This window comes from Microcaecilia unicolor, chromosome 11, assembly GCF_901765095.1.
Source record: "Microcaecilia unicolor chromosome 11, aMicUni1.1, whole genome shotgun sequence".
Lineage (NCBI taxonomy): Eukaryota > Metazoa > Chordata > Amphibia > Gymnophiona > Siphonopidae > Microcaecilia > Microcaecilia unicolor.
The window spans coordinates 122,403,125-122,425,215 of NC_044041.1; the positions used below are offsets into that span (position 1 = coordinate 122,403,125).

General features: G+C 45.0%; 1 protein-coding gene across 1 annotated transcript in view; it reads right to left on the reverse strand.

The window, feature by feature from the left end:
* Positions 1–387: 387 nt before the first annotated feature.
* The window catches only part of FRMD8 (FERM domain containing 8), a 61,787-nt gene continuing 40,083 nt past the window's right edge, over positions 388–22,091 (reverse strand). The window contains exons 8-11 of the mRNA XM_030218251.1: positions 20,796–20,919; positions 20,549–20,692; positions 1,349–1,562; positions 388–1,169 (exon numbers count right to left, since the gene is read on the reverse strand). Of these exons, the coding sequence (XP_030074111.1) occupies positions 1,051–1,169; positions 1,349–1,562; positions 20,549–20,692; positions 20,796–20,919 (601 nt within the window). The 3' untranslated portion in view covers positions 388–1,050. The remainder of the gene's footprint in view (positions 1,170–1,348; positions 1,563–20,548; positions 20,693–20,795; positions 20,920–22,091) is intronic.

Sequence of the window (22,091 nt, forward strand, 5' to 3'; positions counted from 1 at the left end):
AGGCTCTTGGCACATCTTAACATATGCTTAAGTTACTGCTTTCTTTAGGCTTCGGACCTATTGTGCTTTCCAAAGAAGCAAAGCCAGGGGAACTCTTTCCTCAACACGCTGATGTTAGGAAATAATCCCTTCCAAAGAGATGTAAAAAAAAGTTACAAAATGGATATTTTTACCAGAGCACAGAAAAAAATATATATATATGCAATTTTCAAAGGTCTACATAAACCCTGGCACTGGTTCAAATAATCTGATAAGATGTTCCAGATTTTACTAATTATATTCTTTGGTGGTTAGATTAGTTAACCGAATAGGACAGTGGGGTAATAGATGAGTCAATAACTAGGGAACAAATTCTAGCTTGCAATGCTCCTACCAGTACACAGTGTAAGGTAAAGATAGAACACTTATTAGAAGCTCTTACTTATTTTCAGACAGCCCAGAAACAGTGTCTGCGGCTCATTTCAGGACTCAGATTTACCGTAGGTTTTGGCAACAAAACCCATTTTTCTTGACCAGTTTTCATTTGATACGCTAGCACAAGATTCCTAAGGCTGAAGTCACAGTTGTGTGGTCTTTGTAGGCACACCGCTATTGTGGAAGCCACCCTTCCAGAAATATCAGCCCTGGGACTAGGACGGGTTCAAAATGGCAGAAAGCTCTCAGACTTAGTGACCGACTGGCTACTTAGGAAATCCAGTGGCCGATTCAGGTGCTGTAGTTTGACAGACATTAGATTTCTTCCTTTATAGCTCTGAATGTTGCTGGCTGTGTGGCCACTTAAGAAACATGGCTGCCTCAGTTTTTATGGTTGACATTGCTCACTGCATTTCTGCCAGACTGTATGGACTTCTTGTGAGGGAGAAGAGGGATCATGGGAGAACACAAACCACACTGCAGCAGCAAAGGGCAGCTAAGGGGGCAATTTAATGCCCATACCATAAAGTGAGTAATTTCTGCTTCCACTGAAAACAGCCCATTGCTCAGGGTGGTCTGGGTGCTTAAATCTGAACCCTGGCTCAAATCAAGCAGTTCTGTTTGGTCCTTGGTCACTCAGCCCTGTTCAAGGCCCTCTGTGCCCTGCACCACAGAATAAGGGGCATGGCTGTGCGATGACTGGCGGGAGAAAAAGGAGGCCGTACGCCTGGGTTTCACGCGTTTTATCTCCTTACCTGGAAGTGAAAAGAACAGCAGTGGTCGGTCAGGATATTCAAACAAGGCTTGGCCCTCACCCCCTCGTGCCACACGTCAGGAAAGAAAGGGGACGCTATTTACCCATCAGTTGAACCACAGAGCTAAGACAGGATCACAGAATTCAGTCCATGTAAAAAGAACTGGATCTAGTCCTTACCGTCATCCACATAATCTATGGTGGCCAAGTGCTGAATGCGATTGCAGAGAACACTGCTCTGCCGCCGTAGTCTGCCCCGTCTTCCAGCAAGCTGTGAAACAGGAGGAGAGTCACATGGAGAGGCATTTGTTGCATTTGTGGTCTCCTGGGCTGCAGCTTCTGTGATGGCATTCAGATCAATGCAGTACTCAATCAACCCACTCATAAGCTCTGCCTGTAATGTAAGAGATCCAATTGATTGACCAAACATTTTTCAAAACAATGTGGGTACTTGAATATAACTAAAATATACAAAGTGTCCCAAACATTAACATTACAGCAGGAAAATCGAATCCAAAATCTACCATATTTATTATTTTTTTCATAAATGTTTTGGGGATCATCAGATCTTAGTGCAACTCACACCATTAGAACAACTTGTTCTTTCTTCATATTGAAAAACATGGTTGCGGTGCAAATCCTCATTAGATCACCCTTATTTTTTATATTTGTGACCTATATCTTTATAACAAATCATGATTATTCTTAGAACCTATGGTGTAGCACAGCACAGCACTTATCTTATGTGGTTGGCGACAATGTTTAGTAGCAGGAGAATCTCCACCGACATGGCCAGGTTTCTATGCAGGAGTACAGGACACATATGCTTTGAGAACCTCTTCCCCGAGGAAGTTTTTTTACGAAACCGATAATGGAAACCAAGGACGCCCATCTCAGAAATGACCAAATGCAAGCCCTTTGGTTGTGGGAGGAGCCAGCATTTGTAGTGCACTGGTCCCCCTGATATGCTAGGACACCAACCGGGCACCCTAGGGGGCACTGCAGTGGACTTCATAAAATGCTCCCAGGAACATAGAGCTCCCTTACCTTGTCTGCTGAGCCTCCCAAACCCCCCTACCCCCAACTGTACACCACTACCATAGCCCTTACAGGTGAAGGGGGGCACCTAGATGTGGGTACAGTGGGTTTCTGGAGGGTTTTGGAGGGCTCTCGCTGTTTCCTCCACAAACGTAACAGGTATGGAGGGGGATGGGCCTGGGTCCGCCTGCCTGAAATGCACTGCACCCACTAAAACTGCTCCAGGGACCTGCATACTGCTGTCATGGACCTGAGTATGACATCTGAGGCTGGCAAAAAATATTTTTAAAGATGTTTTTTGAGGGTGGGAGGGGGTTAGTGACCACTGTGGGAGTAAGGGGAGGTCATCCCCGATTCTCTCCGGTGGTCATCTGGTCATTTCGGCCACCTTTTTGTGCCTTGGTCATAAGAAAAACAGGATCAGGTAAAGTCGTCCAAGTACTCGTCAGGGACGCCCTTTTTTTTTTCATTATGGGTCGAAGACGTCCATGTGTTAGGCACGCCCAAGTCCCACCTTCGCTACACCTCCGATATGCCCCCTTGAACTTTGGCTGTCCCTGCGACGGAAAGCAGTTGGGGATGTCCAAAATCGGCTTTCGATTATACCGATTTGGACGACCCTGTGAGGACGTCCATCTTCCAAATTGTGTTGAAAGATGGGCATCCTTCTCTTTCGAAAATGAGCCTGATAGTCTCATATAAGAAATTAAAGGTAGGCCTTAAAATGTGGTTATTTGACCAATTTTTTAAATTAAGTAGGTCGAGACAGACAACCTGGACTATGACAGATCTAAATTCTCTCTCTTTCAGTAAAACCCTCCTTAACTGTCCAATATTATTGTCCTCAGATTTAAAACTGATGTGCTATACATTACTTTTACCTTTTGTGTCTATCAAGAAAATATTGTTGTTTTTAAAGTCTGTGTCCAATATATATTGTTTTACATAATCCATTTTATATAATGTATTATACACCACCTTGATATAAATCAGTGAAAGGTGTTATAACAAATTAAAAAAAAACCCATGGGAGACGGAGAGACTATTTTGAGACAGTCTTCATGAAAATGTGATGTTTCATTTTTTTTTCTTGTTTGAATGTCTCAACTGGAAGGGGGCTGAATCCCCTGAAGCAGTTTTGAAACAGGGTCTCTGTTAGTGATCCATCGAGAATGAGACAGCTCTTTCGAAATTAAAGTACTAGCACTTGGTGGCATATTTTTGAGAACTGTAGAACTACTGCATGGACTATATAATTCAAGTTGATTATACTATTTAACATCTCATTCACAACGCTACTTATGGGTCTTCTTCTGCCCTGGAAGTGACTGTCCATTCAGTAACCGAGTAATACTTTAACATAATATTGGTAGAGTTTTTTTTTTCTGTGACCAATGACTGAATTCGCTCCAGCCTGATGTACTAGTTGCAATCAACAGGCTTAAGAGCAATGTGGTTCTCAGGTCTTTTCTCGCCACCATTTGGATAATTTTAGATGAAATTTGGAGCAGAGGAACTGTAATAGTATCTTTTGAGCTGTATTTATTATTTTTGATCTTCAGGACTGGATGCAGTTTATATTTCTTTTTTTGTTTGTGATTATTAGACATGCAATGGCAACACCTGGTGGCTGATTTAGGATACAGGAGCTTTAGATGAATTTAGTGCAGTCAGCATTGGAGTGCTGTTCTGACTGATAAGGTTGCTCAGATGTTGGGATGTGGTTTAGTGTTTAGTTATACTTAGGCACCCTTTTTTCTCCCCTAATAAAAATGGAGAAATGGATTATAGTAGGGTTTTAGTACGTTTTGTGATGCATATTCATATTTATCAAGAGCCTGAAAACTGGAAAAAAATATTTTAAAATTTCCGATGTACTGTTAATACTTAATATTGATTTAACTTCATTTTGTTTCTACGCTTGCTTTGATATTAAACTTAATAAATTATGTGTTTATCGATGTATTATTATTGGTTCAATTGCATTTATAAATGTACTGTGTTTTTAGTTTTTATTGCAACATACATTTAGTGCTGGTCTCACCAGAAGGGGACAACAAAACAAACTGCATACAGGGATCAGGAAGCTCGGAGCCTAGATATCTCCTGGCCTCGGAACTGTTGCTGTAATGACCAGATTAGAAGCAGTGGGAGGTCTATTTAACCAGGTATGGAAGGATAAACGTTGCTGGGTCTAGAAAGAATAGTTGCTTACTTGTACAGGGGTTCTCCATGTACTGGGCAGAGGGATAAAGCAGATACACTTGGCTCTCATTGGCTAGCCAGTCATAATGGCTCTCTTGAGCTTGCTGAAATTTTTTTTGACCAATTAAAATCGATCACACTTCCTGCCCAACTGACATTGCTTGCATCATCTCTCAGTCCATACAAAGCAAAAACAGTTTGTAAAAGGTACAGTTTAAGAAAGACATTAAAAAACCACTTGTGAAGGAAAACTCTATCCTTGTTCCCTGTTCTTGTTTTTTTTTTTGTTTTAACTGATGAGGTACATTGAAGGAATGGTGGGAGGGATCATGTGTCTGCATTATCCTGCTGTCCATGGAAAATGCCCATTACAGGCAAGCAGTAACTAGGCTTTCCCCATGGACAGAGGATAATGCAACCACACTTGGTGACTCCCAAGCTAAGGGTTGCTGACCGTGTCCAATATGAATGATGCAACCTGAGTAAAACATGGTGATGGAGAAAAATTTAAGCAAACAGATTTTGAAGTACAGTTTGTCCGAAACATCCATCTGCTCTAACCACAGTATTTATACAATATTCGGTTAAAGTATGCAACGAGGACCAAGTTGTTGCTTTGCATATATCTGGGATTGATATGCCACATAAATGCACTGTCAAAGTGGATGCTGATCTTAGACAATGAGCTCCAATTCTAGCTGGAGGTTCGCTTAATGATAACAAATCAATGCAATCTGCATTCCAATTTAAAAGTGTACCTTTAGAAAGCGGAAGACCCATACAATGCTCTTGAAAACAGCGAGGAAATATCTGAGAGGATTTCCGATAAGACTTTGTTCAGTCCAGACAGAACAAAAGTGTACGCCTGCAGTCTAAATTGTGGCGGGTAGCCTCAGCTGCATGAGTATGAGTCTTTGGGGGGAAAAGTTGATAGCACAATATCTTGGCTGAGATGAAAATGAGAAACTGTTTTAGGTAAAAACTTGTGATGAGTGCACAGAACAACTGTATTTGGGAAAAATCTAGTGTATGGAGGGTAATACACTAGAGCTTGGATCTCACAGATTCTTCTCGCTGATGTGATTGCAATGAGAAAAACTGTCTTCCAAGTAAGAAATTACAGTGAAGTGGTTGCTAAAGGCTCAAAAGGAGGTTCAAGAAGTTGGGATAAAACCAAAATTTAGATCCCACACAGGTGTTGGGGGTTAAATAGATGGATGAACACAGTCATCAAACTTGTAACTGTGTCACTGCTGGATGAAAGGAAATGTTTTTTTCTGAACTGAAGCATGGGAGGCAGCAATTGCTGCTAGATGCACTCTCAATGATGCGGTCTTAAGATGAAGATCAGAAAGATTCATAAGGTATTGCAGGACAGCAGATATTGAGCATGTGGACAGAATAAAGTTATGTGATTTACACCACAAAGAGAAACGTTTCCATTTAAATGAGTATGATTTTTGAGTAGGTTTCTTTGCTGCAGTTATAACTTCATGAATTGGAACTGGAAGATCTTATCTTGAACCCTTGAGTTGTTAGCGCAAGGTTCTTGAGCATGGGATGAAGGAGACAACCTTTTTGCTAAGAGGTGTCAGTTATATTTACTGTTAAGGAAGGGGAGAGGCAACGTACTTTATTAAAAAGTGTATCTTTGTACTAATTTCTGTGGAAAGAGCTTATGCCCGTTTTTGTATTTAAAATTTAACAAACAAATAATTACAATAAAAGAAGTGGACAAGAACCCAAGGATAGAGGGTGATCTACGGAGAAGACTGAACTACAGGAATCATGGCTGATGAATTAAATCTATCGAGTCTTGAATTGGTTTTTTCTTAGAACTCTGGAAATTAAGGGAATGGGGGGATATCATACAGCAGGCCTGATGTCCATGGAATGGTGAAACCATCTGGAAAAATGCTGTGAGGAGACAGAACCCTGAAGCAAAAAACACGACAGTGTTAGTCTCTGTAGAACATAAGTCTATAACAGGAGTGCCCCACAGATGAAAAATGGTTTGAACTGTCTGAGAAAGGGACCATTCGTAAGGTTGAAGAATGCGACTGAGGTTGTCTGCCAATTTGTTCTCTGGACCTGGAAGATAAGTGGCATGTAGAAGTATCCCCAAGGTGATAATCAGTTCCCAAATTCAACAGGCTTCTCCGCAGAGAAGCGGAGACCCCATGCTTCTCTGCTTGTTTAAATAAAATATTGCCACTTGATTGTCCCTGCATAATAATACTGTTGTATTTCTTAAACCATTTCTAAAAAGTAAGGATGGCATATAGTATGGCTTGGAGTTCAAAGAAGTTTATGGTAAAATTATGTATAATCATACCTGATAATTTTCTTTCCATTAATCATAGCTGATCAATCCATAGACTGGTGGGTTGTGTCCATCTACCAGCAGGTGGAGATAGAGAGCAAACTTTTGCCTCCCTATATGTGGTCATGTGCTGCCGGAAACTCCTCAGTATGTCGATATCAAAGCTCCATCCGCAGGACTCAGCACTTAGAGAATTACACCCACGAAGGGACACTCTGCCCAGCTCACCACCGCCGAAATGGGGGAGGGGAATTAACCCAGCTCATCCCCACACAAGTGGGGGAGGGGAATCCGTCCAGCTCATCCCCGCGGAGCGGGGGAGGGACACCACACCCGCCGATGCGGGGGGATCTGGCTTATCCTGCAACCGCAACCGCGGGAGGAGCTGACTGACCCTAACACCGCCGAAGCGGGAAGGGTACAAAGCTGCCCTACAGCCGCACGAAGCGGGAGGGAGTGCCGGCAGAATTTTAAGTCTCAATCCAGCCCCGTAAAACGGAGGGGAGAGGAATGCAGCAGCTCACTGTAACACAAACTCGTCTTAACTCTTGAAGAATCCAAGTGAAAAAACTTGAACACAAAGTCTTTCTGAAGTAACTGAAGACTAAACTTGAACCTGAAATGCAACCAGAATAAAAACAGTACAGATATCTGGGAGGGGCTATGGATTGATCAGCTATGATTAATGGAAAGAAAATTATCAGGTATGATTATACATAATTTTACCTTCCATATCATCAAGCTGATCAATCCATAGACTGGTGGGATGTACCGAAGCAGTACTCACCCAGGGCGGGACATTGAAATCCCTGACCTCAACACTGAAGCTCCAAACCGGGCCTCCGCCCGTGCAGCCACAGTCAAACGGTAATGCTTGGAGAATGTATGAGCCGAAGCCCAAGTTGCCGCCTTGCATATCTCTTCCAAGGAGACGGATCCGGCCTCTGCCATCGAGGCCGCCTGAGCTCTTGTGGAGTGAGCCTTCAGCTGGATAGGCGGCACCTTCCCCGCGGCCACATAAGCCGCTGCAATGGCTTCCTTGACCCATCTTGCCACTGTAGGCTTAGCAGCCTGCAGACCCTTACGAGGACCTGCACACAGGACAAACAGATGATCTGACTTCCGGAAATCATTGGTCACTTCCAAGTATTTGATGATGACTCGTCTCACATCCAGATATTTAAGAGCAGAGTACTCCTCTGGGTAGTCCTCCCTACGAAAGGAAGGGAGACAGAGCTGCTGATTCACATGGAATCGAGAAACAATCTTGGGCAGGAAGGAAGGCACTGTGCGAATAGTCACTCCTGCCTCAGTGAACTGCAGAAAAGGCTCTCGACAAGAGAGCGCCTGGAGCTCGGAAACTCTTCTGGCTGAAGTGATAGCCACCAAAAAGACTGCTTTCAACGTCAGGTCTTTCAGAGATGCCCTCGACAAGGGTTCAAAAGGCCGCTTCTGCAATGCTCTTAGCACCAGGTTGAGATTCCACGCAGGCACCACTGAGTGCAGAGGAGGGCGCAGGTGATTAACTCCCTTGAGAAAGCGCACCACATCTGGCTGCGAAGCCAGGGAAACACCCTTCAGGCGGCCCCTGAAGCAAGCCAGAGCCGCTACCTGGACTTTAAGGGAACTGAGCGACAGGCCTTTCTCTAGACCTTCTTGCAGGAACGCCAACACTGAAGAAATTGGAGCAGTGAAGGGAGAAAGTGAGCCTGCTTCACACCACGCTGCAAAGATACGCCAAACCCTGGCGTAAGCAGTAGAAGTAGAGCGCTTCCTCGCTCTCAGCATAGTGGCGATGACCTTGTCTGAGAAGCCCTTCTTCCTCAGACGCTGCCGCTCAATAGCCAGGCCGTAAGACCAAAGGGGGAGGGATCCTCCATCACCACGGGACCCTGATGTAACAGGCCCTGCTCCACTGGCAGTCGCAGAGGATCGTCGACTGAGAGCCTGATCAAGTCCGCATACCAGGGACGTCTGGGCCAATCCGGACCCACCAGGATTACCCTGCCGGGATGCTTTGCCACCCGGTCTAGCACCCTGCCCAACATGGGCCAGGGCGGGAACACATAGAGAAGCTCTTGTGTCGGCCACTGTTGGAGAAGAGCATCTACTCCCAGGGATCGAGGGTCCCGTCCTCTGCTGAAGAAGCGCGGCACTTGGCAATTGGCCGATGACGCCATCAGATCTAGGCTCGGCTGGCCCCAGCGCTTCGTGATGTCCAAGAACGCCTGAGCAGATAGCTGCCACTCTCCGGGCTCCAAGGTATGGCGACTGAGAAAGTCCGCCTTGACATTCATGACTCCGGCAATGTGGGCCGCTGAAAGCTGCTCCAGGTTCGCTTCCGCCCACTGGCATAGATTCATAGCCTCCTTGGCTAGAGGGGCGCTCTTGGTACCTCCCTGGCGGTTGACATAGGCCACAGCCGTGGCATTGTCCGACAGGACCCGTACAGGCTTCCACACCAGTACCGGGATGAACTCCAAAAGCGCCAACCGAATGGCTCTGAGTTCCAGGAGGTTGATAGACCACTTTGCCTCTGCAGGAGACCAGAGCCCCTGCGCTGTCCTTCCCAAGCAGTGGGCTCCCCAGCCCGACAAAGAGGCGTCCGTCGTGACGACAATCCACTCTGGGGTCACCAGAGGCATTCCCGCAGACAATTTGTCTGTCTGCATCCACCAGCTCAGCGACTTGCGCACTGCTGGGTCCAAGGGAAGTCGCACAGCATAATCCTCCGACATCGGAGTCCAGCGCTGCAGCAGAGAGTGTTGAAGTGGTCTCATATGAGCCCTGGCCCAGGGCACTACTTCCATCGTGGCCGTCATAGAGCCCAACAGCTGCACATAGTCCCAAGCCCGAAGAGGAGAGGCTACTAGGAACTGGTTCACCTGAGCCTGAAGCTTGACAATCCGATTGTCTGGCAGGAACACTCTGCCCACTTGGGTGTCGAATCGAACCCCCAGATACTCCAGGGACTGAGTGGGGCGCAGCTGGCTTTTCTCCCAGTTGATGATCCATCCCAGGGAGCTCAAAAGAGCAACCACCCGGTTCACCGCTTTGCCGCACTCTGCATAAGAGGGGGCTCGGATCAACCAGTCGTCCAGATAAGGATGGACTTGTACTCCTTCCTTCCTCAGGAAGGCCGCGATGACCACCATCACTTTGGAGAAGGTCCGCGGAGCAGTAGCCAACCCGAAGGGGAGGGCTCTGAACTGGAAGTGTCGGCCCAGTACTGCAAAACGCAGGAAGCGTTGATGAGGAGGCCAGATGGGAATATGCAAGTACGCTTCCTTGATGTCCAAGGATGCCAGGTACTCCCCTGCCTTCACTGCCGCTATAACAGAGCGGAGAGTCTCCATGCGAAAGTGCCGAACTTTCAAGGCCCGATTGACCCCCTTGAGGTCGAGGATAGGCCGGACAGAACCTCCTTTCTTTGGTACCACAAAGTAAATGGAGTAACGTCCCTTGCCAAGCTGATTTTCTGGCACCGGAACGACCGCCCCCAGGCGGATGAGATTGTCCAAGGTCTGCTGCACTGCCACAGCTTTGACCGGAGACTTGCAGGGAGAGAGTACAAACCCGTCTCTTAAGGGTCGGCAGAACTCTAGCTTGTAGCCGTCTCTGATGACTTCCAGCACCCAAGCGTCTGAAGTTATTGTGGTCCACTCGCCCAGAAACGAGGACAGCCGTCCTCCAATCTGCACTGGAGCGTGGACCAAGACCCCGTCATTGGGTACGAGACCCTGGGGGAGGACCGGAGGGAGCACCTCCGGGACGGCGGTCTCTGCGAAAGGAACGCTGCTTGGGGGAGAAGGTCCTCTTAAAGGAAGAGGAGGCAGAAGAGCCCGACCTGCCCGGGCGGTACCGACGGGCTTCCTGAAACCGTCCTCTGGAGGTACCGGGGCGAGCACTAGCTCGAGCCCTGACCTCTGGTAACTTCTTGCCCTTAGACGTGCCGAGATCGGTCACGATTTTGTCCAGCTCGACCCCAAAGAGCAGCTTGCCTTTAAAAGGCAACCTAGCCAGGCGGGATTTAGAGGCGTGGTCAGCAGACCAATGCTTCAGCCAAAGCCACCGCCGCGCAGAGATTGTCTGAGCCATGCCTTTAGCTGAGGCTCTCAAGACATCATACAGCAAGTCTGCCAAATAGGCCAAGCCCGATTCCAGGGTCGGCCAATCATCCCTCAAGGAAGAATCCGAGGGGGAAGCCCGCCGCACCATAGTCAGGCACGCCCTGGCCACATAGGAACCGCAAACTGAGGCCTGCAAATTTAAAGCAGTAGCCTCGTAGGACGACCTTAAGGCCGCCTCCAATCTTCTGTCTTGGGCGTCCTTTAGGGCCGTGCCACCTTCCACCGGCAACGCCGTTTTCTTAGTCACCGCAGTGATTAAAGAATCCACGGTAGGCCACAGATAGACCTCACGTTCACTCACAGCCAAAGGATAGAGGCGGGACATAGCCCTAGCCACTTTAAGGCTCGCTTCTGGGACATCCCATTGAGCCGAAATTAAGGTGTGCATAGCATCATGCACGTGGAAGGTTCTAGGCGGGCGCTTCGTCCCCAGCATAATGGCAGAGCCAACAGGGGCTGAGGGAGAGACGTCCTCCGGAGAGGAAATCTTCAAAGTGTCCATGGCCTGTAGCAACAGGTTGGGCAAATCCTCTGGGCTAAAAAGCCGCGCTGCAGAGGGGTCATCCGCTCCAACCGAGCAGGGATCCGTCTCCTCCAAGGAATCCGCAAAGGACCGTTGGGAGACCTCAGACACGCTGCCCTCATCTACATCGGAGGAGACAAATTCCTCCAAGGCCTGGGAATCAACCCGAGGGCGTTTGCCTCTGGGAACCTCAACCTCTTTACCAGACGAGGGAGCAGGGGCAGCGTTGTGCATGAGGAAGGCCTGATGCAGCAGCAAAACAAACTCGGGGGAGAAACCCCCCAGACTGTGCACTTCCGCAGCCTGGGCAACAGCCCTAGACGCACCCTCAACCGGCGCTCGCAAGAGCGGGGGAGAGACATGCTGCGCATCCAAGATGGCGTCCGGCGCGACACTCCGCGAAGGAGCCGCGCGGGAAGAACGGCTCTTAACTTTAGCCGCTTTTGTGCCGTTGCCCAAATTAAGGGCGTTCATGGCATTAAAGTCTCCAACCTCAAGGGCGGCCCAAGAAGAAGCCGTCCGAGCCGCGTGGCCGGCCAAGATGGCGGAGGCGAGGAGCGGGGGATGGGCGTTTATGGCGGGAAAAACCACCACGCCGGAGGAAGGACCGGGACATACATCGGTCACGAAACTGTCACCCAACAAGGGCGAATCAGGCTTGAAGACCCCCGCATCCCCTCTAGAAGCGCTCCAGCGATCCGGGGAGCGACCCTTTGCGCCCTCGCCCTCCGACGCCATATGCCACGAGGAGAAGAATCGGGGAACCCCCTGCCCGCTATAAAAAGGTAAAAATTACCTGCTGTCCGCTCCGAGCTGTAACGACCTGGTGTCCCAGTGAGTAGCTGCAATAGACGCTTAAATAAACGTCGAAATAAACGCCTTTAAGGACGTTCAAAATTTTTTTTTTTTTTTTTTTTTTAACGGAGCCAGCGGGAGGGGGGAGAAAAGGAGGGACCTGGCACCACCAGGTTTGCACTTGCTCAAAAGAGCCCTCAACCCCAGGCACTCAACAAAACCTAAAAATTAGGCTTGGAGGCCTAGCCAGAGCTGCTGCTGTGTGTGACCACCACCTGCTGAGATAGAGAACATACTGAGGAGTTTCCGGCAGCACATGACCACATATAGGGAGGCAAAAGTTTGCTCTCTATCTCCACCTGCTGGTAGATGGACACAACCCACCAGTCTATGGATTGATCAGCTTGATGATATGGAAGTGGAGGTTGAACTCTTTCTCCGATTCGTTTTAAATTTACTACATTGTAGCTTCATCGCATGCCCCTCAAGGTTCACCACTATCACCAATACTCTTCAACATAATGATGATCCCACTGGCCAAATCCTTAGCCAATCAAGGCCTCAACCCGTTCATCTATGCAGATGATGTCACAATTTACATTCCCTTCAAACACAATTTGACAGAAATCACTAATGAAATCAAGCTCGGTTTGAACACCATGGACTCATGGGCAAACTCATTCCAACTGAAACTGAATACTGAAAAAACTCATTGCCTCATCCTCTCATCACCACACAAGTATACACCCACAACCATAAACACCCCACACCCTCCCTATCTCAGACAGCTTAAAAATACTCGGCGTCATAATCAACCGCAACCTTACACTTGAGAACCAAGTAAACTCCATAACAAAGAAAATGTTCTATTCAATGTGGAAACTTAAACGTATAAAACCTTTCTTCCCGAGGGAAATATTTTGCAATCTAATACAATCAATGGTACTAAGCCATGCAGACTATTGTAGCAGAATGTACGCGGGATGCAAAGAAAAACTCACAAAAAAACTCCAGACCGCCCAAAACACAGCAGCCAGGCTGATTTTCAGTAAAACACGATTTGACAGTGCCAAACCCCTTCGGGAAAAATTGCACTGGCTCCCAATCCAAGAACGTTATCACCTTCAAAATCTGCACCCTGGTCCACAAAATTATTTACGGCAAAGTCCCAGGTTACATGACAGACCTCATAGATCTACCAACCAGAAACAGAACGGGATCATCACGAACATACCTAAACCTCCACTACCCAAACTGCAAAGGACTCAAATACAAAGCATCCTATGCATCCAGCTTCTCCTATATAAGCACACAACTATGGAACGCACTGCCAAAAGCTGTGAAAACAATACACAATCATCTAAATTTCAGGAAATCACTAAAAACCAACCTGTTCATAAAGGCATACCCCACTGACCCAACATAAATGCCTAATCTCTGCAACACAGCAAAACCAAAGATCGTACTGGACACTATATAACCTTCCTCTCTACAACCCCATAGCACCGAAACCCACCCCAGCCACCCAACACCGAAACACCCAACACCGAAACACAAATACCTTATTCTACCACAACATCAGTTTGTACCTGTCTCCCTACCAGACTGGGCGAACGCCTTCACGGTACTATGTAAGCCACATTGAGCCTGCAAATGAGTGGGAAAATGTGGGATACAAATCCACTATAATACAACTCACCCTCAATGTTCTGAAGACACTGACGTCACTGCAGCCACTCAGACACCGGTTCGTAAGTTCATGGTGGTGAAGCCACAACACTCACCATGTCTCCATGCCCCGCCCGCGCGTCAGACGTGATGACGTCGAGGGCGGAACAATTACAAAACAACGAAAATGAACGAACGGGAGGAGTAGGGAAACACGCAGAGCATGTTTCCCTACTCCCCCCCTTCCAACGAATCGCTGCAGACTGCCTAACAAACAAAAGCGGCCGAGGACGTGCCCAAACGAAGCCATCTCTCTCTACCCATGTCTCCTAGCCCCGCCCTCACGTCAAACGTTATGACGTCGAGGGCGGAGACATGGCCAGAGATAGATGGCTTCAACCGACGAACCCCACAGTGACCACCGACTAAAAACGTGCCAGCTACCCTCCAACCACCCCTCCACAAATGGCCCCGCCACAATCGCAGTCGTCATTCGACAAAGTGGTGAGTTACAGGGGAGTGGGAGAGGAGAGGGAGGACGGCCTCGAACTCTGAGGGGACGAAAGGAGGGCGTGGGACGGAGGACAGAGAGGGAGACAGCAACGGAGGGAGGGGGGAACCCTTGCTAGCGCCAGTTTCATTTCAGGCAGAAACGGGCCTTTTTTTACTAGTGTAATAATAATAATATCCTTCATTTTTTTTATATAAATTGTATAACTTACAAATTAAACATTTGCAATAGAAACCAGGAACATAAAAATAGAAAAAAAAATAATAAAATCAAGGAAAACATAAATTTCTTCCTTAGAACACAATTTTTTTTTTTTTGGGGGGGGGGGAGGGGGGCAGGAATATAAGGAGATATTACAGAGGAAAATTAAGCAAAACTGCTCTCATTGTCATATGGCCTTTAATATGAAAACAAACTCCCACTGATTATCACGCTTAAATCTTGAAGATCAGATGTGGTGTGTTATCAACTCTCAAGAGTAAGCATGAAGAGTACTTCAGAGAACCTTCCACCTTGTGCAGAGGTGCAAAAGCTGATAACATTTGGTCACCCTTTCAGTTACCACATCTGACAGTGTTAAGTCCTTTTTATTAAAATATTCTAGCTTTTGAGCCACAAGTATCCAATGTTGTGTCCAAATTCCTTAAAACCTTATGGAAACTGAGAATAAGATGCTTCTTCCCTATTGTAACCTATAGACCCTTAGTGCAGACATTCGTTTTCTCACAATTAGACTAATGCAATGCAATCTATGCTGGCTGCAGGGAACTCCTGTTAAGAAAACTCCAGACTGCCCAAAAAACTGCAGCTCAGGTTGTCTGTAAAGTTTCGCGTTTTGAGAGGGCATCTCCGCTGCTATCTAAGCTGCATTGGCTCCCAATAAAAGCAAGGATCACTTTTAAACTTTGTGCACATCTACCAAATATTGTATGGTATGGCTCCTGGATATACATTATCTCTTGTGGATCTTCCACCTTGTAATGTTGCTCTTGGGTCTAGCGAGACATGTTTCACTATCCAAGTTGTAAGAAAACTGTTTACAAATCTGTTCTTTCAGCAGGATTTGCTTATCAGGGTATGAAATGCTGGAATTCCTTCCTGGAAGTCAATTAGGGGTCAGTGTGATTACCTGTTAAAAACCTTCCTCTTTGGAAAGTTTTTTTTTTTTTTAATTATTTATTTATTGATTTATATAATACAAAACAAGCAAACAATACTTGTCAAGAAATTAAACTTTGGCATCCATCATACAATAAAAAGAGAAGTTTAAAGAAATACCCACAGCCAGTTTTACTAAAGTCTACAATTATAAGATTCAAAATAGGTAGATATGGATACAAATTTAAAGAAATTATTCAAGGAAATTTAGACTATTTTTATTTATTTATAGCATTTATACCCCGCTCTTTCCCGCTCGATAGCAGGTTCAGTGCGGCTTACAAGGTATGGTACAAAGTATCACAGAGATAACCCATTTATATAGAGTTGGACAGTAGGAGAGACGTGGGGAGAGGATTGGAGTATGGGTGGTGCCAGTGGTGTGGATTAGGTTCGCAATTTAAGTTGGGTTGTTTGGTAGGCTTGTTTGAAGAGGTAAGTTTTCAGCAGCTTTCGGAAGGGTAGGTGTTTAGTTTAATAAGAGCTATAAACCAATACCCCCCAAAGTCCCTTTAGCTGCCAAAAAAGTAGAGAGTTGTGAAGGTTCAAAAAATACATACTTATTTGCCTGATATTTTATTACACATTTGCAAGGGTATTTGAGAAAGAAAGTTCCACCTAACTGGAGTACACCTGGTCTCATCAGTAGAAACCTCTGTCTACGTTTTTGTGCTTCTTTTGTAACATCAGGGAAGAGCTGAAACTTCAACCCGAGAAAGCTCTTCTCTCCGTTTTGGAAGAATAATCTCATTAGCCAGTTCTTGTCTAGTGATAGAGCCACCGTAGCTATCAATGTAGATGGAATTATTGAATCACTATCTGAGGCTTCCAATATCATCGAGATATCCAGAACTGGTTTATTCTGAGATATTTGGTTTTTTGAAGGTAAATAATAAATTTGTGTAAATGGAGGAATCATTTCCTCTGAAGCTTCTAATTAGGCATATTTTCAAAGCACTTAGCCTTCCAAAGTTCCATAGGTTTCTATGGAACTTTGGAAGGTTAAGTGCTTTGAAAATGAGCCCAAATATCTCCTTAATATATTTTCATAGCATTTCTCTTGGTAGAGTCCCAAATTGTTTAGGAAAATTCAAAAATCTAATATTATTCCTTGTTACATTTTCCAAAAATTATGTTCTCCTTCTAAGTGTTGTTAAGTCTTTTATCATTGTCTCTTGGTGTAAATGTAATTCTTTTAATTCTGTTTCCATTTCCTTATGTTGGTTCGATAAAGTTCATCATGTTATGTTGGTTCGATAAAGTTCATCACGTACCTTCTTAAACCTCCACTACCCCAATTGTAGAGGACTCAAATACAAATCACTACTCGCATCTACCTTCACATACCTCTTCACAAAATCATGGAATAAACTACCGAATGCTATAAAAACGCATGACTTGACAACCTTCCGGAAGTTACTGAAGACGCACCTGTTCGAAGAGACTTACAATAAAAATCCTCCTTAATGACTTGATTCCATTCTATATCTAAAGCAACTAATACTGATCCCTTCTAATTTGATTATGTTAATCACATTATCACTATTGGTCATTATATCTTATCTGTTTTATTTTGTGTTATGTAAATAATTCTACTGACCTATCTACCTAATTTCTTACACAGTAATATGTTAAATTAGACCATACCTCTTACTCTGTTTATGATGATACCTTTTGCAACATAGTGTAAGCTACATTGAGCCTGCAAATAGGTGGGAAAATGTGGGGTACAAATGCAGCAAATAAATACATAAATAAATAAATATTTATTTATTTATTTGCTGCATTTGTCAAGATGGAGTCTTTATTTATTTAAAGACTCCACCTTGACATCAGTATCTTGTACCCGTCAATCTAGACTAGCTATATCTTGGGAGAATTGTTTTATTTGTGGGTTTAGGAATTTCCCCAAATCCACGATCAAGGTCCAAAGAGTATCAAGTGTTACCTCCTTAGGTTTTTCAAATATAGGAAAATTTACCTCTATTGCAGTAGATGAAGAAAGTTGTATCCGTGTTGCTCCACAAGTCTCAACTTGTTCTGGCATAATGGCGGATGTTTCTTCTTCCCTCTGGTTGCCTGGCTCTCCTAAAGGGCCTGCACCTTCTGCGGATTTTACTTCCTCCTTTTTCCCTCCGCCCGCACCATTCCTCGGTTGCGGTACAGGGGATTCCTACATTGGCGTGCTAGTTCCAGAGGGTTGTGGGGGAGGTGCTCTTCCATTGGGGCTGAGCGACAGCTCCAACCCTGGAAATGCCGAGTTGTCTCCATTCCCACCCGGGCGGTCAAGCGGGTTTCTCTCCCGATGTCGTGGGTATCTGGATTCTCTGAAGGTAATTCTGTATAGTAGATTGAGTTAAAGAGGAATTCTGTCGTGGAGGGGCAGTGGAGGACAGGCGGCCCCTTCTCTTCGGCATCGCAAACAGAGAATCCTCAGAAGCGTCCAACACAGGTGGCACCCATCTGTCTAGTCAATTTTTGGTTACTGAACCTTTGTTTTCATTGTTCTGTATTGTTTTTTTTTTTTTTTTTTCTCTTTTTACGGCAATGCACTATAATTATAGACTAGTAGTATGTTCACTTTGTGTTCTATATGATGTGATTTCACTGTATTGTTAGCCATATTGAACTCAGGTTGCTGGGATAATGTGGGATATAAACGTCATAAATAAATAAATAAAAAGGTCAAACAGACCTTCTTCAGGTCCAGAAGAAAGGCATGCAACTGTTCCAGCACATAAAACATATTTAGCACCCAAATATTTAATAAAAGACATTTACAAGGATAGGCCAAAATAAATGCTGCACCCATGGACAGGACTTCTTGCCTTAAGGCCAAAAACGCTTGAGTCTGCTTTGTAACATTGGAAAACATCCACATTTTTATACCACAAAGCAGTACTTCAGAATTCTGAAAATAACATTGCAGAACTGTATTAAAGTCTTGTTCAAAGACAAAAGCAGCAACTAAAGTAGTTCTCGCAGAATCCTCAGATAAGCCAAAGCTACCAACAATTCTCCACTCGCCGACTCCCTCGGCAGTCCTGCTCTGACCCTAGTCATCTCACATGACTTCTGCAGAATGTGCTCCAGCAGCTGCTTGTATGTTGGTTCGGCACGGCAGTGGTTCAAACTTTGGAGAGGATAGAGTGACTTCTAACTCAAACGCAGAGAGGTCTCATTCTCCCTGCAAAACAGATTCACCTTTCCAATTCCAATAATGGGAGTCCTTGCTGCATAATAGTCAACTATTTGCTGTATATGTGAAGAGGTTCTAACGACTGGGGGAACCACTTTGATTACCCCCTCTCTCTTAACATGTGGTATAAGTATAATGAAGAAAAATCCAACAGCAACCGAGAGAACTCGCTAAACGCAGTAAGGGTTCATTCCGCCATCTTGCCATGCTCTCAGCACAGACCTTGCTTTTTTCTTTTAAAGCCGATTCAAGGACTAAAGCCTGATGAGGTAATTGCGAATTATCGTGGCCCAGAGCTGGCTGGTCCTTGTATTTTGCATCGAGTCTGGATTTATTACGGATCTTCACCTGTAAGCTTTGCAATACAGAATGAATAGGCCCTTTCGGGGAGTCTATAACCTTCATGACAGCGTCAAAATTTTTTATCCATGGAAATCTCATCTTCTCCTAAAACTAGGAATTTCAAAATTTTTGCATAAATTGAAAATATGTAGTACCTTGTGGAACAGTATCTTGCTTCTTTTCTGCTGAGGGAACAGGCTGAGTAGGAGTAGGAGATAACAGAATAGGACACTCTGAGGTATATGAGGGGGAAAAATTCTATGCCCTCTGAAGAGACAGGAAAAGTGTGTGGTGGAGAAACATTCTGCTACTGCGGGTGTAGAGTAGGTGGGCTTTGAGATATATGACCAGGAGCTGGTGACGGGCTGCGAGTCTGAGGTCAATTCTTAGGTTGAGCCAAGTCAGCTAAAGTATCTCCTTGCTGAAGAAAAGGAAAACTTTGAGTTACAGGTTGTTGTAAAGTTCTCTGGAAGAGCTTTACTAAAAGCACCACATCATCCTGGGTAGCTTAAGAAGCCTGGCAAGGAAAACTACTGGGAGTGGTAGAGTGTCTGGTGTAGATACAGGTGCGGAAATGGAAGTAAGCACAGCAGCAGATACAACTGAAGAAGTATATTTGCTAGGCAGTGTTTGAGATGTTTCTGCCTTAGCAGGGAGTTCTGGTATTAGTAAGTCTTTAAGAGCAAGCAGCAGCCTCTGACAAAACTGTGCCATCTAGAGAGCTAGCCGGTTGATGCTCTGACCCATGAGAAGACTTTTGAGAGGGCAGTCTCAATGCTGCAGCTACGCTGAGATGGGGTCATGTGTGTTTAGACATTTAACTGTGTGCTTTAAAAGTGGCGTTTCTGCTGCACATTTTTGAGATATCTTACTCACAGGCATAGCGTGGGTTGAAGCTAACATCTTTGAAGATGCAGAGATTGTGCCCAGACCTTTCGGTACTCTGAGCCCGCAGGGTCTAAAGCACGGTTACACTAGCATTTTCGGAGCCCATCAGTACCTGTATGAGCCCCTTTGGTTCAGAACTTCATTGACTGACAGTTGCTTTTTGCTCTGTGCGGAGCTTAGACAGCAAATGTTTGTCAGCAGAGGAAAAAAAAAAAAAGATGATGCAAGCCAATGTCAGCTGGGCAGGTAGCCTACTTGATCTCAATTGGTCAAAACATTTTTCAGCAAGCTTAAAAGGGCCATTCCAACTGGTCACCAATGAAAACCAAATGTGGCTACATTATTCTCTGTCCATGAAAAATATAGTAACACTGGATTTGTTCTGTAATAAGTTTATGTATCTTCTTAACTATGATTATGAGCTTATGTTATGTGAAAATAAAAAAGTTAAGATAAAATGGGGAAAAAATCCCCAGGTTGTGTAATTGAAGACTCATGGTGACAGAATATCAGTGCTGGTTCCAACTGGACTTGAAGAAACTGGCAACCCTCCGCCACTCTCCCCCCTCCCCCAACCACCACAATGAGATCTAGCCTTACCTGCTTTGAGTAGATTTTTAGCAACTTGTTGACTGGTGTTCCCTCATTGTCCCCATCAAATTCCAACCAGAGAATATGCTCCTCTTCATCAGGATAGGTGTGATCCCAGGAGAGTTCATGGAAACGCAGGCCTAGCAGCAGGTGCTGAGGACAAGTGCAGACAGTTGGTTACATCTAGACTGCTCCCAAAAGAAGGCTGCAATCCATCACTCTATGTTCTCAGCGAGCATAATGCACAGCACATTACCTTTTCTTTGGTGTCAATAACATACACCCCATCCATGCTGATCCCCACAGACACAGCCTTGCGCCCACCCCGATGCAAGAAGCTCTGAGCAGGCTTGTCAATTGTTCCCAAGAAAAAAGCACATCTGAAATTAAAAGCAGAGGCAAATGAAGATGGCAGAGAACTATGATTTTACTGATATATCCAGGCAGATTGTTCCATTTACTCGGTTGGATGCTCATACTTTTATACTATGAATGTTTACTGGTTCGAATAGTTCCATGCAGTTGGCCTAACTCTGACTCATTCTCCTATTAAAAGAAAAAAAAAATCCTCATGCTTTAGTGTCCTTGCTTTAGATAGATCCAGATAGTTAAAAACATTTTTATTAGATTTTATATCCTTAAACAGAACAAGCACAATAAACTTAATAGGTCCCACCTCACCACTCATCATCCCCAAATCCTAAATCAACCCAACTCCCCCTTTACTTAGAAGCAATTGTCACCCTCAGTCTGGGTTCTTATGGCCTCCATCAACATTTGATCCTGGTAGTTTTTAATAGAACACCGAAGTTTGGTAAAATCACCTTTGGCTTATGCTCAAAGCTTAAAAAGGCATTATGAGAAAGTGCCTGCCTGATTCACTACAGCTGTAAGACGTGCTACAGTGTGTGTGAGAGAGAGTAAATGTACTCTTGTTTTAAATGTTAATTTTCTAGCACTCCCCTGATGTTTTAATGCACACATGATCAAACTGAAAAGTAATATACAGTTTTTTATGTGGCACAGGGGTCCTTTTACTAAGCCGCGTAAGTGTCTATGTGTGCCCAACGCGTGCCAAAATGGAGTTACCGCCCGACTACTGTGTGGCTCTTGTGGTAATTTCATTTTTGGCACACGTCCGATACGCGTGTCTGAAAAAAATATATATATTTTTTTCGGGCATGTGTAATGGACGCACGCCAAGTGGCATTAGGCATGCGTAGGTCATTACCGCTAGGTCAATAGCTGGCGGTAAGTTCTCAGGCCCAAAATGGACGTGCCAACTCAAACCAGAACTTCACGCAGAAAAAAATCAACACCATGGTTCAATGAAGACCTGAAAAAACTCAAAACACAAGTTAGAAGATTAGAACGTGCATGGTATAAAAAGAAGGACGAACCCACACAACGCATGGAAACAACTTCAAAGAAAATACAGATATACCATAAGACAAACTAAAAGACTATACTACAAAACTGAAATTGGACCAAACTACAAGGACACACACAAACTCTTCCAACTCATGAATAAACTACTAGATACCACACCAGT